Below are 12,659 nucleotides of genomic sequence, written 5' to 3' on the forward strand. Positions count from 1 at the left end.
CATTGGGTAAAAAAGAAAAGAAACCTGGCAAAAAAAAAATTATTTTAAAAGAAAAATAACTGCAAAATAAATTCAATTAGTTTCAACACATCTACAATTATTTTATGTGTTAAATCATGCATATCTTTTTCTACTGTATAAACTAAAATTCTGCTCACTGTCCCCTAGACAATGCACTCAAACCTTTAGCCTTGGAATCATCCAAATGTAATTTGACAACAAAGGTCGTCATGGTGATAACCAGAGTGTTTCACTCCCTTAAACAACTTGCGGCCCTAGTGAATCAGCTGTGACCCACTGACCCAGCCTCAATCAACAGGAAACTTTCAGTCCATACAACAGGTTCATCAGGCAAAACACCCTGCTCATAGGTCATCCTATTATCTATAACCAAGAATACTAAACAAAGAGAACATGGTATCAACCATTGGAGTCTATGCTAAACTCTATGCCCCAGCTTAGGAAGGAATAAGTATCAGGGGCCACCACTTGTATTCACAAACTGCAATTAACTAGTTTCTGGCTAATTGCTCTCTGGAATAACACATGACTATACCCACCCTTCTCTGAATAACAACTTACTAATACATATTGATATTATTCATACATTTGCCTTACACTATTAAGTCTGTTAACTTTTGCTTACAACTATATCATATGTTATGCACTTAGATATGCTCTGATCAAAAGGTGCTTGAAGGGAACACACACACACAAAAAGATTAAGGTTTTAAAAGAGAGAGAGTTTAGTGAGCAGCAGAGAAATGTAAATAGCAGTAAATGTTGGTCATTATATCAACAGTGTGTGTTAGTACACATCACCTAGGCACACCAGGAACATAATTGACCAATTACTGTCTCAGAACTCAGCAGACTCACAAGAAGTGGAACAAAAGGGGAGGTAACTATCAGAGTGATATTACATATTTGAAAGAACACTATTTTAGAGGTAAGTCAATTTTTACAAAACTCAGAATATTATCATAAAATGCTGTTGCTGCTGAAACATTTCAATGCTACAAATTTTGTTTACACTACATTCAAATTGGTGTAAATTGTTTAGTTTCAGTTTTTACTACATTACGCAGTTAGTTACCATTGTGCCTTTAGAAAGAGACCACTAAAGTTCTATTCTTGTTGCGTGGATGAGAACTTCACAATACAAGCAATTTATCTGCTCTTATTTGAAAATGCTGAACTTTAATGAGTTGAAGCCTTAAGCTATATAAACAAACAAAATAGCTTCTTCAATGTGAAAAAGTGTATTTCTAGAAAGAACTGAGAAATGAAACTACTACTGTGGATAGGGACTTCGAACTGACTTTTTTAAAAACTTGTGATAAGCTTTATGTAACTACCCTAAGCTTTTAAAAGCTAAGCCAGCAATTAGTGAATTCTAGACTGCTTTATTTTAATTTTTGGGAAATCCTATTTTGCATTTGATATGATATTGTATGATAATTCTATATATTTCTTAGTCTTTCATTTGCATTAAAATAACTAAAAGATGAAGAAAAAGTCAAATTATTTTGTTTTGAAGTCACTAACAATACAGTGAAAAACATTTTTACAATTAGAACTGATGTATTTATGCCATCTTATATATTACAGACGTTCCTTGTAAAAAAAAAATAAAGTTTTAGGTAACAAAATAGATATTTAAGAAATACCGCTTCTGTTAAGAGTAAGCACAGTAAAACAAAGCCCCAACCTACTTAAAATAAAAAATTTTCCCTTTAATTCATCTTTCATTCAATGAGCAAAGAGAATGTATAACTTAAAAATTTGTTTCCAAAGTGTCAATAACAGTTAAAATGAAAGTAATCAACATCACCAACCAAACCAAAAGAAACACAAACGAGAACAAAAAAGTGTAGGAAAAAAGAAATGAAACAAAACTGTCCACTGTATTTAAATTAAACTAACCAGCAAGGATTTTGGGCTTATCACTTTTAAAGAACTGGGATATCCTGGCAAACGTGGGTGACTTGGACGTGGACCTGGAAGCGGGGGGTAACAGGTGCGTCCTTCTAGATTTTGTTGATGTGCCCTGAGATTGGCCAAGGTTTAAAGTCTGGACAGAGACAGACGTCTGTTCAGCAGTGGCACAAGGGGAGACTTGGCAGCTGAGAATTTCAGGGTCAGAGATAGCAATATTAGGCTTGATCCTAATGGGAGATTCATCAAGTTTGTATGTCAGGTGCTTTTCCAATGTTATTTGAGCTTTTTCTATCCCATTATCTTGTACAGCCTTTACATCCTCTTCAATATGATATATATTTCTATCAACGGATGGCCATTTTTTCTCGAATGAAACGAAATCAGTTTCAACTGCTACATCCCTAAAAGTAGCTTTATTTGGTTTCACTTCTAGTGCTTCATCTGTTTTTACTGGTCCCTTGTCAATATTTGCCATGTACCTTTGCACATCAGCATTCCCTTCTTCATAAAGTTTCTGCTCATTTTGTAACGTCTCCTTCGTGAGGGCAGTCCCTTCAGCTTCTATTTTCTCTACATTCAAAACTGTATGTTTCTCACAGCTCAAAAGGAACTTTGTATTCTGGGCATAAGGAGATGCACCAGGCGTGTCACATGGTGTCGGGGAAGGTGGGACAGGTGGACCTGCCGATGGTTTGTCCACCGTTGTGTTTTTTCCTGATGGTACAGCTGGGCAACTAGTGCCTAAAGCCGCAGTAACCTTAGATGGTGATAGTGATAGTTTTGTAGTCTCGGCTGAAATGTGTTTTGAGAAAGCAAAAAGTGTTGAGTTCTAGAGGATGAAATGCATCAAACAAAACTCATATTTTAACCTTTCTGTGCCACTATGTGTCAGTAAGACACAAACTTAATATACAAATTTAAAGCTAAGTATATATACAAATATTTTGTGGAAAATTATTTCCTTCAATACGTACATTTAAATTTGGATAGTGAAAAACCCTTGATGTATAAAAAAAATGTCAAGTCTTGAACTAACCTGACAGCTTTGAATTATTAACATCCTTTTTATTATTTTGTTTATAATTTATCAATTGTTGTTTTTGTAAATAATCAGAGTATTTTAAATTGTTTACTATATTGAGGCACAGTGGCTGAGAAGTACATTGCTTAGCCCTCGAAATGGGGGTCCTGGTGAAGACTGGGATTTTCTATTTTGGGATCTTTGGGTGCCTCTGAGTCCACCCAGCTCTAATGGGTACTTGACATAAGTTGGAGAAAAGTAAAGGTGGTTGGTTGTTGTGCTGGCCACATGACACCCTTTTTAACCGTGGGCCATAGAAACAGATGTCCTTTACAGTATCTGCCCTATAGATCGCAAAGGTTTGAAAGTGTCCATTGAGGAATTTTCTGGAGTTGTGGCAGGTGTAACAAGTATTATTATTATTATTATTATAATTTCTTCAACTTCTCTGGTGCTGCCAAGATCGAGAATCATTGAATAAGAAACAAAATTTATACTAGTCCCTTGAGAGTGTCTACTGAAAAATTTTCTCTTGAAATGAGAAAACTGCCCTTTGAAAGGTAACAAGAGTCTTTCTGGGAATGTTCAGGGTAACGACATTAGGGTTTTCATATTAGGCTCTTTATCATTTTCATTTTTTTAAGTTTATGGGATAGTGGCACTAAAATGCCCATGATTATTGCGGATAATTTTAAAGCATTATTAACATAACTGAACTTTGAAAAAAAAAAATTATGTTTAGCAGCCATTCAAATTAACACTTATATAAATAAATATAATGGAATAAATCTGGGCAGTTGCTCATACAATGTACTTAGCTACTACTTCTTCTTCTTCTTCTTCTAGACAGCTTTTTGCTGCTGATCTGTGAGCTCTTTTGCAGACTGTGCCAAGGAAATAAACTTAGCTACACACTAAGTTTGCTTATTTTTAAAATGAGTATTTTTATATTTGGAATTATTAAAATTTTCTGCAATTCAAAATGAAAAAAAGTTTTCAATCTTTTCAACTAAGGCATAAACAAAGGTGGTGTCTTAAGTTTGGACAACACAACAAATGAAAAGGGAAAAAAAAAGGGGGGGGGGGGGGACAGAATAAATTCATTTAGGAAATCAACATCAACTAAAAAGGGCTGAGAGGGTCACACTTATATAGGTATAACTACTGATAATGAACACTTACCTAGGGAACAAAGTCATCGTTCAACTAAGCCATAAATACAAGATCAGATTTACATAAAGCTCTAAGCCTACACTAAAAAGTTCTTACCATAGAGTAACAATGTTATTACATCAGTGACTGAACTAATGTATTTGAATAAAATTAAGTTTTCAGAAAATGAGAATTTGTACATTAAAAGGATTTGCAAACAATAATTTTTGCAAGACTATAAATATGCAGGTGAATGTCAACTTAAAAATTTACACACAAAAAAAAAACTATGGACATGCATCTATTATATAATGTCTAACAAGATGGACTTATATTCCCAAATTGAGTGACTTTTTATAACTTTTTACAGGCAAAAATCATGACACAGTACTATCTACAATATAGTAATATTTATATATCTTCAATCCCTAACAAGTTTGGCCATTTGGATTACAAGAATATACCAAGATTAAACTTATCAAGGGAATTCTAGAGATAAAACTAACAAAATATGTATCTATAATTGTTTGTGTGCCAATAGGTATGTCTACAAACTATATATACAATATATTATCACAATATTTTTTTTCAAATGGGGCTTTGATTTTATTTATTTCATGTAAATTATTATGTTTGAGCATATTACGTTTGCAGTGTCTACAGTACTAAGCAGTCAAGTTACATACTATTTTGACACTGTAAGCTTATTGATTGCAAGCACAGCATACAAAAACTGGCAAACATCTGCTTTCAATACATCTAGCTACCAGGCGACTTCTACTTAAGCATCATGAATCTAATGTCTATCTTAAAGGATCATGACAACAATGAAGACTTGAGTCAGAGACCAACCTGCTTCTGAGTAGCGAAGTCTCCTGTCCCAGTCAATCACGTCTCCATCCTGGCTGCCATGGGAGGCTGGGGGCCACAAGTGTGATGGAGCAGGGGGTGGCTCGTCTGAATTCACGGGCTGGGTCTGTTCCTGTGTGTGCCATTTGTATTGGATGTGTGTCTGAAAGATAAGAAATATAAGTATAATATTCATAGACTATTTATACAAAACATATGTACTTAATATAATAATAATATATATTAGTCCTCAGCAATGTGCAAACACATCTTCTAGATTACTTTAAAGATATATTGCATGTCGTAAATGTGCAACAGAGAATATAGTTTTAAGAATTACAAAAGTAATGTGTCATCAATTTTATCATTACAGTAAGACAGTGGGATGTGTGGCCAACAGACTTAAACTGCTTGGTTACCTATCATGTGGGCTTGGCTACCTATCAAGAGGTCTTGTCTACCTATGAAGGGGGGCCTTGGTTACCTTTCAAGGAGGTTGGCTACCTATCATGTAGGCTTGGCTACCTATCAAGGGAGCTTGTCTACCTATCAAGGAGGTTTGGCAGCCTCACAAGGGAGCTCGAGTTTGACTGCGACTTGAGCAGAGTTGTGTTTACTGAGCACAAAATAATTTCTTCCAGATACCCCTTTCCCCCCCCCCCCCCCCACTGGGTCACAAAAAAAAGGACCATACTGCTTTGAGCATGCTATAGGCATAAAAGTTGTGGTAAATAAAAGCTACTAAAAAAAAACATAAAAATTTTTAATGTCCTTGTCCATAAATGCAGGATTAGCGTGCAACTTCAGTTGTGTCTTAATGGTGATAGGTCCAGCCTTGGTGAATTCCATCTCTCCTCAGGCCAGGGAAAGCATGTTCTTGACCTGTATGGTGATATTTGTATTACAAACAACAGCAGGACTTCTGTCCATGACTAAAGTAAGAGAGGACACGCACCTCTTATACTGATCCTCATAAATGATAATGGTTTAAACACTCTGAGTAGCCATATTAAAAACTCTACTTGCTGGCTCTGAGTATTATTTATTTGTAGAGAACAGGGAGCTAACTGACTAGCAAATGTATACAAATAGGGTGCTTCTATGGCTTGCTTTCCATGTTAGGTTTGGTCAAAACCAAGAGAGGATAGAAAATGATAACCTTTAACATTTGTTGCTATAATGTGATGCTTTAAACACAAATGTTTTTATCTGTTATAGGAAGAAAGTTATAAAGTGAATGCTAGAAATGAATTACAGTTAGATACCAAAAATTCCGTCAAAACTTCTTCCTAAGAAGCTTATGATAATGACCAACAGGATCAACGGTGAATGATGTTTTAGTTCATGATTAGTTTTATGGAACAAGGTGTTCATGCCAAGGGAAGTAATCATGCAGGGGAAGGTCTTCATGCAACATTTCAAATCTCAAGTCAAACTAGAAGACCATTTTTACACCAACAAAATTTGAATGAGAGTGTATAATTATAAGATGCAAGTCATGTTCATAAAAAAGACGAACATATGCAAGGTACTTAAATAACTGGAGAGAAGAATAAATTACCACAAGTGTCTTTATGCATATATTTTGTCAGTGGGTAATCTTAGCAAGGATCAGGGTGACATATATTTAAGCCAAAGCAAGTCCCCTGTCTGTGGGTTTGACACATGATTAAGAATGCCAATCAACCAAATAGCTCTATGAGTAGAACAACACCAGGCTGTAGGACTTAAGTGTGCAAGGAAGGTTAAAAATGGACTGATGATGTCAATTTGACTCTCTTGTCAATTAAAATCTCATTCTTCACCATGCATCATCTAATCATCTGCTTGACCTTACTGTAATATGTCCATGTTAAAAAAGCTAAAAATACTTTAAGTTACATGTATGTATATATATTCAATAGTAACTGGAGCAGTTTACTTCACTGGCACTACTTATCAGTATATATAGAAGTTTTCAAAACTAAGTAAAGTGGAGAATAAAAGAATAATTGTTCTCAATATTTTTTTATTCATAAGCATGACCAGCTTTCGTAGATCAAATATACTCGCCCTAAACTCAATCAATGCACTATATGCTTAACAAAATACACATGCCGCCCCTGCATGTTTTAGAAATTATGCCACAATTTATTGAAATTCAATCCTGCCTGTGATTCATGCAGACAGAGGTGTGCCGCGATCTTAGCTTAAACTGAGCAGTGCAGGAATATTAGCTCAATGTTTAGGCAAAGGCAGTGCAAGGCGTAGAATACTCACCTTGTCAAGGGCTTTCTTTCTGAGAAAGAACCAAGGATGAATTTCAAAACACATCAAGTAATGTTGAAAACTAGTCGACTAGATTTAAAAATTGGTCCTAGAAAATATCCCTGCGTTGTTATTTTTTTAAAACATCCCAACTGCTAAAGTCACAGTGAATGTAAATCCATTAAACAGGCAGCTATCCACAAGTACTTTTTAGAAATAGTATCCTTAGAAACTCTAAATGATGATCTAAGCAATACCAGAACCTTCTCTTCTTATTTGATGTATTAAATTGGTTTTTGCTAAATAGTCAAAAATACAAAATTAACTGGTTATTATCAAGCAGTATGCCTCAACGAAACTCTTTGAGAGATTAAAATTTATTCAATGTGTTAGAAATAAACTAAAATGCACACAAAGTCTTCCAGTCCATGTTTAATGAATACATCCTAGGTTCAGGTGGTAAAAATAAAATCTATACAGAAAAACCAATAGCCATGGTACACGCAAATTAATAAGCTTATCCTCTGAAGCTAATGTATAGTCTACACCATCTGTTGCTTGAGCTCTGTTAATCTTCTATCCCCCCCCCACCCCCTCTCTTTCCCATTCTCTTTAGAACCCATGAGCAAACAACACATGTACCCATCTCCCCCCTCCTCCCACCCTTTGAAACAACATGTGTCTCCTCCCCCACTATTCCCCAATCAAAACAGCCTAAGCCCTTTATCCATTACAGCCTCCACAATGTGAACATAAACTGTCCCTACCCAAGCCAAACTGACCTGTTCCATACACATCCCTCCCAACAACACATGTCACAGGGGTGGGGGTGGGGGGGACGCTTTTGTTTGGTTTTAGCCTCTACCATAGTTTACAGTCAATTGTTTTCATTTATGTGTCCATGTTCTTACATAATAGCAGGACAGTCCAGTGCCAGGAAACTATTACTGATATTAAAGCATACCAATCAGTGATACAAGGAATTTCACATTTCAAGGTAAGACAAACTGTTGTCTTCATAAGACATTTACAAAAAAAAATAATTAATATTGTCCAATCTTTATTCTTTTCTATTCAACAACAAATCTAAATCTAGCACGCCTAATTGTAATTTAAACCTGCACATACATGCATCATATTGATTTAATTTTAATTAATATTTACTAAATAGAAAAGAATCACAAAGCACCAGGAGAGGACCAAATCACAGCAGAACTAATTAAATATGGAGGGAAAGACTTACATTCCCAAATACACACTAATATCAAGAATTTGGGAAGAAGAATACTAACAGAATGGGAAACAGCTCTTATAACCCCAATACATAAAAAAGGATCCAAGTTAAAGTGCTGTAATTACAGAGGAGTCTCTCTACTAAATGTGACTTATAAGATACTGTCTTGGCTTATAACTAAGAGGCTTGGAAAATATTGAGAAGAAATCTTAGGTGACTACCAATGTGGTTTCAGACCCAACAAATCCACAACCGACCACATCTTCACACTAAAATGTATACTAGAAAAATGCCATGAATACAACATACCAATCCACCAACTCTTAATAGACTATAAAATGGCTTATGACAGTATCAGAAGGAAATACCTATATGACACTCTACAGGATTTTGGAATACCCAACAAGCTGACAAGACTTATACATATGACATTAAACAACTCAAAAAACAAAGTCATAATACAAGGAGAACAAGGAGAACAAGGATTAAACGAGGATTAAGACAAGGAGACGCACTTTCCTGCATGCTTTTCTATTTGACACTGGAGAGAGTTATAAGAAATATACACATAAACACAAGGGGAACTATTACTAACTACTTCAGGAGAGAAAACACGGGTCCACAACCAACAGGGACGATATACAGCCAATCTCTACAATACCTTGCTTATGCCGATGACATTGCCTTATTAGGCAAAGAAACCTCTGACATGCTAGAGCCTTCACACAACTAGAAGAAGCATCTCGACCAGCAGGACTTGAGGTCAATGACAGTAAAACCAAGTACATCGCAATGACAAGAGACAATCAAACAGAGGGACAACATATCAAAATCAAAGACCACGAATTTGAAAACGTCCAAACTTTCAAATATCTAGGACGTACTTTAATTTAAAAAATGACCTACTAACAGAAATAAAGGAAAGAATAGCAGGAGGCAACAGGGCATTTTATAGCACCTACCATTTACTTAAGAGCAAAACAATTTCAAGGAAAACCAAGAAAATAATATACAAAACCATAATAAGACCAGCAGCAATGACGAAAAAAAAAAGAACAGACTACGTTGGGCAGGTCAACTTGAAAGAATGTCAGACAACAGAGGAGCGAAAATCATATACAAGTAAAAACCAAAAGGCAGGGGACCCAAAGGAAGACCCCGAATGCAATGGATTGATGATGTGGAAGCAGATCTGAAGCAGCTTGGGGTTAGGGCGTGGAGACGAAAGGCCCAGGAGAGATCTGAATGGAAGGATGTGTTGAAGCACGCCAGAGCCCTCCATGGGCTGAAGCGCCACTGGGATGGATGGATGGATTTACTAAATAGAAAACTGGTGGGATGATTGCATAATATATGAAACAATAACAACAACACAAGATACTGACATTTTACAAAGAGAAATAGATGAATTACAGAAATGGGCGTGAAATGGGACATGTCTTTCCATTCAGAAAAATTCCTATTATTAAGAGTAGCAAAATACTAAAATTAAAAAAAAAAAATGCTTATCTCATTCAAGGTAAACCAATACAGATTAAAAACTCAAAATATCTAGAAGTTATAATAAATAAAATTGTTATCATGGAATCCACATATTGATGAAATTATTAAGAAATCAAAGAACTGAGATTTATTAAAAGAAATTTTTACAAATCAAACTAAAATGCTATTTAATCCTGGTTAGACCAATATTAGAATATGAGTCATCCGTTTGGGACCCCTGAACTCAAGAAAATAAAAAGAAACTAGAATAGATGCAAAATAGAACAAAGAGATTTATAAGAAATAAAAATTCACATTTGACTATCATTAAGGAATCACTAAACATAGAGACACTTCAGCACAGAAGATTAAAAAGAAAGTAGCTATAACAGATAAAACACTGAACCATTATTTACAAAAAAACAAAAATACAACCAAATGAAAAACTCAGAAAGATAAAGACACATTTCTTATTTCATATGCTTGGACAAATCGTACAAGTGCCCATTCTTCCCTAGAGCATGGATTAATCAGTCAGAAAAACCAAAGACTTCACAGAGTTAAAGTCTCTAATTAACAAGCTTAAGTAGATTAACACCTGGGTAGGATATAATTATCTTCTTTTATGAAGAAACAACTGAAATTTGTAAGATAAGATCCACATATGATTCATATTCAAAAAGATACCCGGCATTTTTCATACAACTGTAATATCATAAATAGCTGTGTTCTTTAAACATAAAAATTGGTTTTGTTTTGTACTTTTTTTTTTCACTAGTAAAAATATTAAAGACAAACAACAATGTTTTATAAGACCCACGTATAAGACAACACATATAAGACCCACATATAAGATAACACATATAAGACCCACATATAAGATAACACATATAAGACCCACATATAAGATAACACATATAAGACCCACATATAAGACAACACATATAAGATCCACATATAAGATAACACATATAAGACCCACATATAAGACAACACATATAAGACCCACATATAAGACAACACATATAAGACCCACATATAAGATAACACATATAAGACCCACATATAAGATAACACATATAGAACTAGAAGGAAATGAGAAGGCTGACACATTCCCCAAGAACAAACTCACTATTAAACATTGCACTCTATCCAGAAGAAATGAAGAAACTAATAGTAAATAAAATAAATGAAAAATGGACAAGCTCTCATCCAAATCAAAAGAAAGGTGATGCCTATTATAAGCTATCAGGCCAAGATCAACATCTAATCTTTGGACTCAGGACCGGACACAACAGAATGAGACAACATATGTACCGGAAGCTCAAAATTGGAACCAGAGAAATCTGCCCAAGTGGAATGTCACCAGAGAATGCCGACCATGTCCTCCAAAACTGCTCTCTTTACCACGAGGCCCGTACAAGACACTGGCCCCAAAACACCTCAATAGAAAGAAAACTATATGGAGAGCTGTCTGATTTGTAAACCACTGCACAGTTCATCTCAAATATTGGTCTAGTCATCTGAACATCACAATGAGAATGAGGAGGAAGAGGAAGAAATAAGACCCTGACATAACAGTCAAGAAAACATTTTTGGTGATAGTCTGTTTAACTAATGGTTTGATATTTATAAAGAAACTTCAATGCAATTTTTGGTTTAAAGAAATGCATTAATTGTTAGTTTTTGATCTCAGTAAATGATTAGTATGCTGAAAAGAAATGCATCACATAGCACTATCACAAGTTTAGTCGTTAAGAACCACTATATTTATCCTAAGTATTAACTGCAGATTGGCATCTATAGTCACATGGGAAGTTGCAAAGGGAAAAGATCATATGTCCAGATGTAAATGCTACAGTGATTAACCACAGTATTCAGTCTTAGAATCAAACAACAATTTAATAACAAGTATGAATTATAATATTTAGTCAAAGAAAAAAAACTTTAGCTTAAGAAAGAAAAACACTACATAAGACCAACCACAAGATTAAATTTAAGTATAAAACAAGATTAAATTTCAGTATAAACCACAAGATTAAGTCAAAGAATAAACCACAAGATTAAGTCAAAGAATAAACCACCACAAGATTACATCAAAGTCTCAACAACAAAATCTAGTTTCATTGTCATTCACAGCATCAACATTAGCCTGAGTACCAACTACAAGACTAAACCTGAGAATTAAACATAAGACTGCATACCAATCCAATGACTAATAGATCTAGTACGCATGTATAAGATAAGGAGTAAAACAGACCAAAGAAATAAAAGAAAATTACTGATATGAAAACAGGTGGTTTTAATTCGAATGTCAGCGTGGTTTTTTTTCCCATAATCTTTCATTTCAGTACTTAGCCGTATTCTTTTTTTGGTCTTAGTGCTATGAAGATATTTGTGTTAGATGGTTTGATATCTGTTATACTTCTGGTATTCAGCTACTTCAATCATTTCTGTCAATTAAAAGTTCACAGATGTTGAACATGAAGATGAACTCAAGTCTTTGATACTGTAAACATTAAACTTGTGTTCATTCTTTGTTTTTTTCTATTATAGGTTTGATTAACAATTTCAGAGAAAGAATTATGGATGTGTGTTCTAGTTTATAGTGTAAGTACAATAAGATAAATACACAATTTTTTTAAATATTACATTTCAAATTCATAAAATAGATATTTTTTATTTTAAATTTTATTTCTAAACTTTTCCATGTATAACAGTAATTTTGCTATT

General features: G+C 34.5%; 1 protein-coding gene across 4 annotated transcripts in view; it reads right to left on the bottom strand.

The window, feature by feature from the left end:
* Positions 1 to 12,659, bottom strand: part of LOC106051992 (formin-like) — a 44,692-nt gene that overhangs the window by 20,753 nt on the left and 11,280 nt on the right. The window contains exons 1-4 of one of the 4 annotated variants that reach the window (XM_056022420.1): positions 12,022 to 12,061; positions 7,223 to 7,509; positions 4,967 to 5,126; positions 1,927 to 2,733 (exon numbers count right to left, since the gene is read on the bottom strand). In XM_056022420.1, the coding sequence (XP_055878395.1) occupies positions 1,927 to 2,733; positions 4,967 to 5,126; positions 7,223 to 7,276 (1,021 nt within the window). In that variant the 5' untranslated portion in view covers positions 7,277 to 7,509; positions 12,022 to 12,061. Of the gene's footprint in view, positions 1 to 1,926; positions 2,734 to 4,966; positions 5,127 to 7,222; positions 7,510 to 12,021; positions 12,062 to 12,659 lie in introns of those variants that run through there. The other 3 variants (XM_056022418.1, XM_056022417.1, XM_056022419.1) reach the window with 3 other exon arrangements.

This window comes from Biomphalaria glabrata, chromosome 3 (assembly GCF_947242115.1).
Source record: "Biomphalaria glabrata chromosome 3, xgBioGlab47.1, whole genome shotgun sequence".
In the NCBI taxonomy this organism is placed as follows: domain Eukaryota; kingdom Metazoa; phylum Mollusca; class Gastropoda; family Planorbidae; genus Biomphalaria; species Biomphalaria glabrata.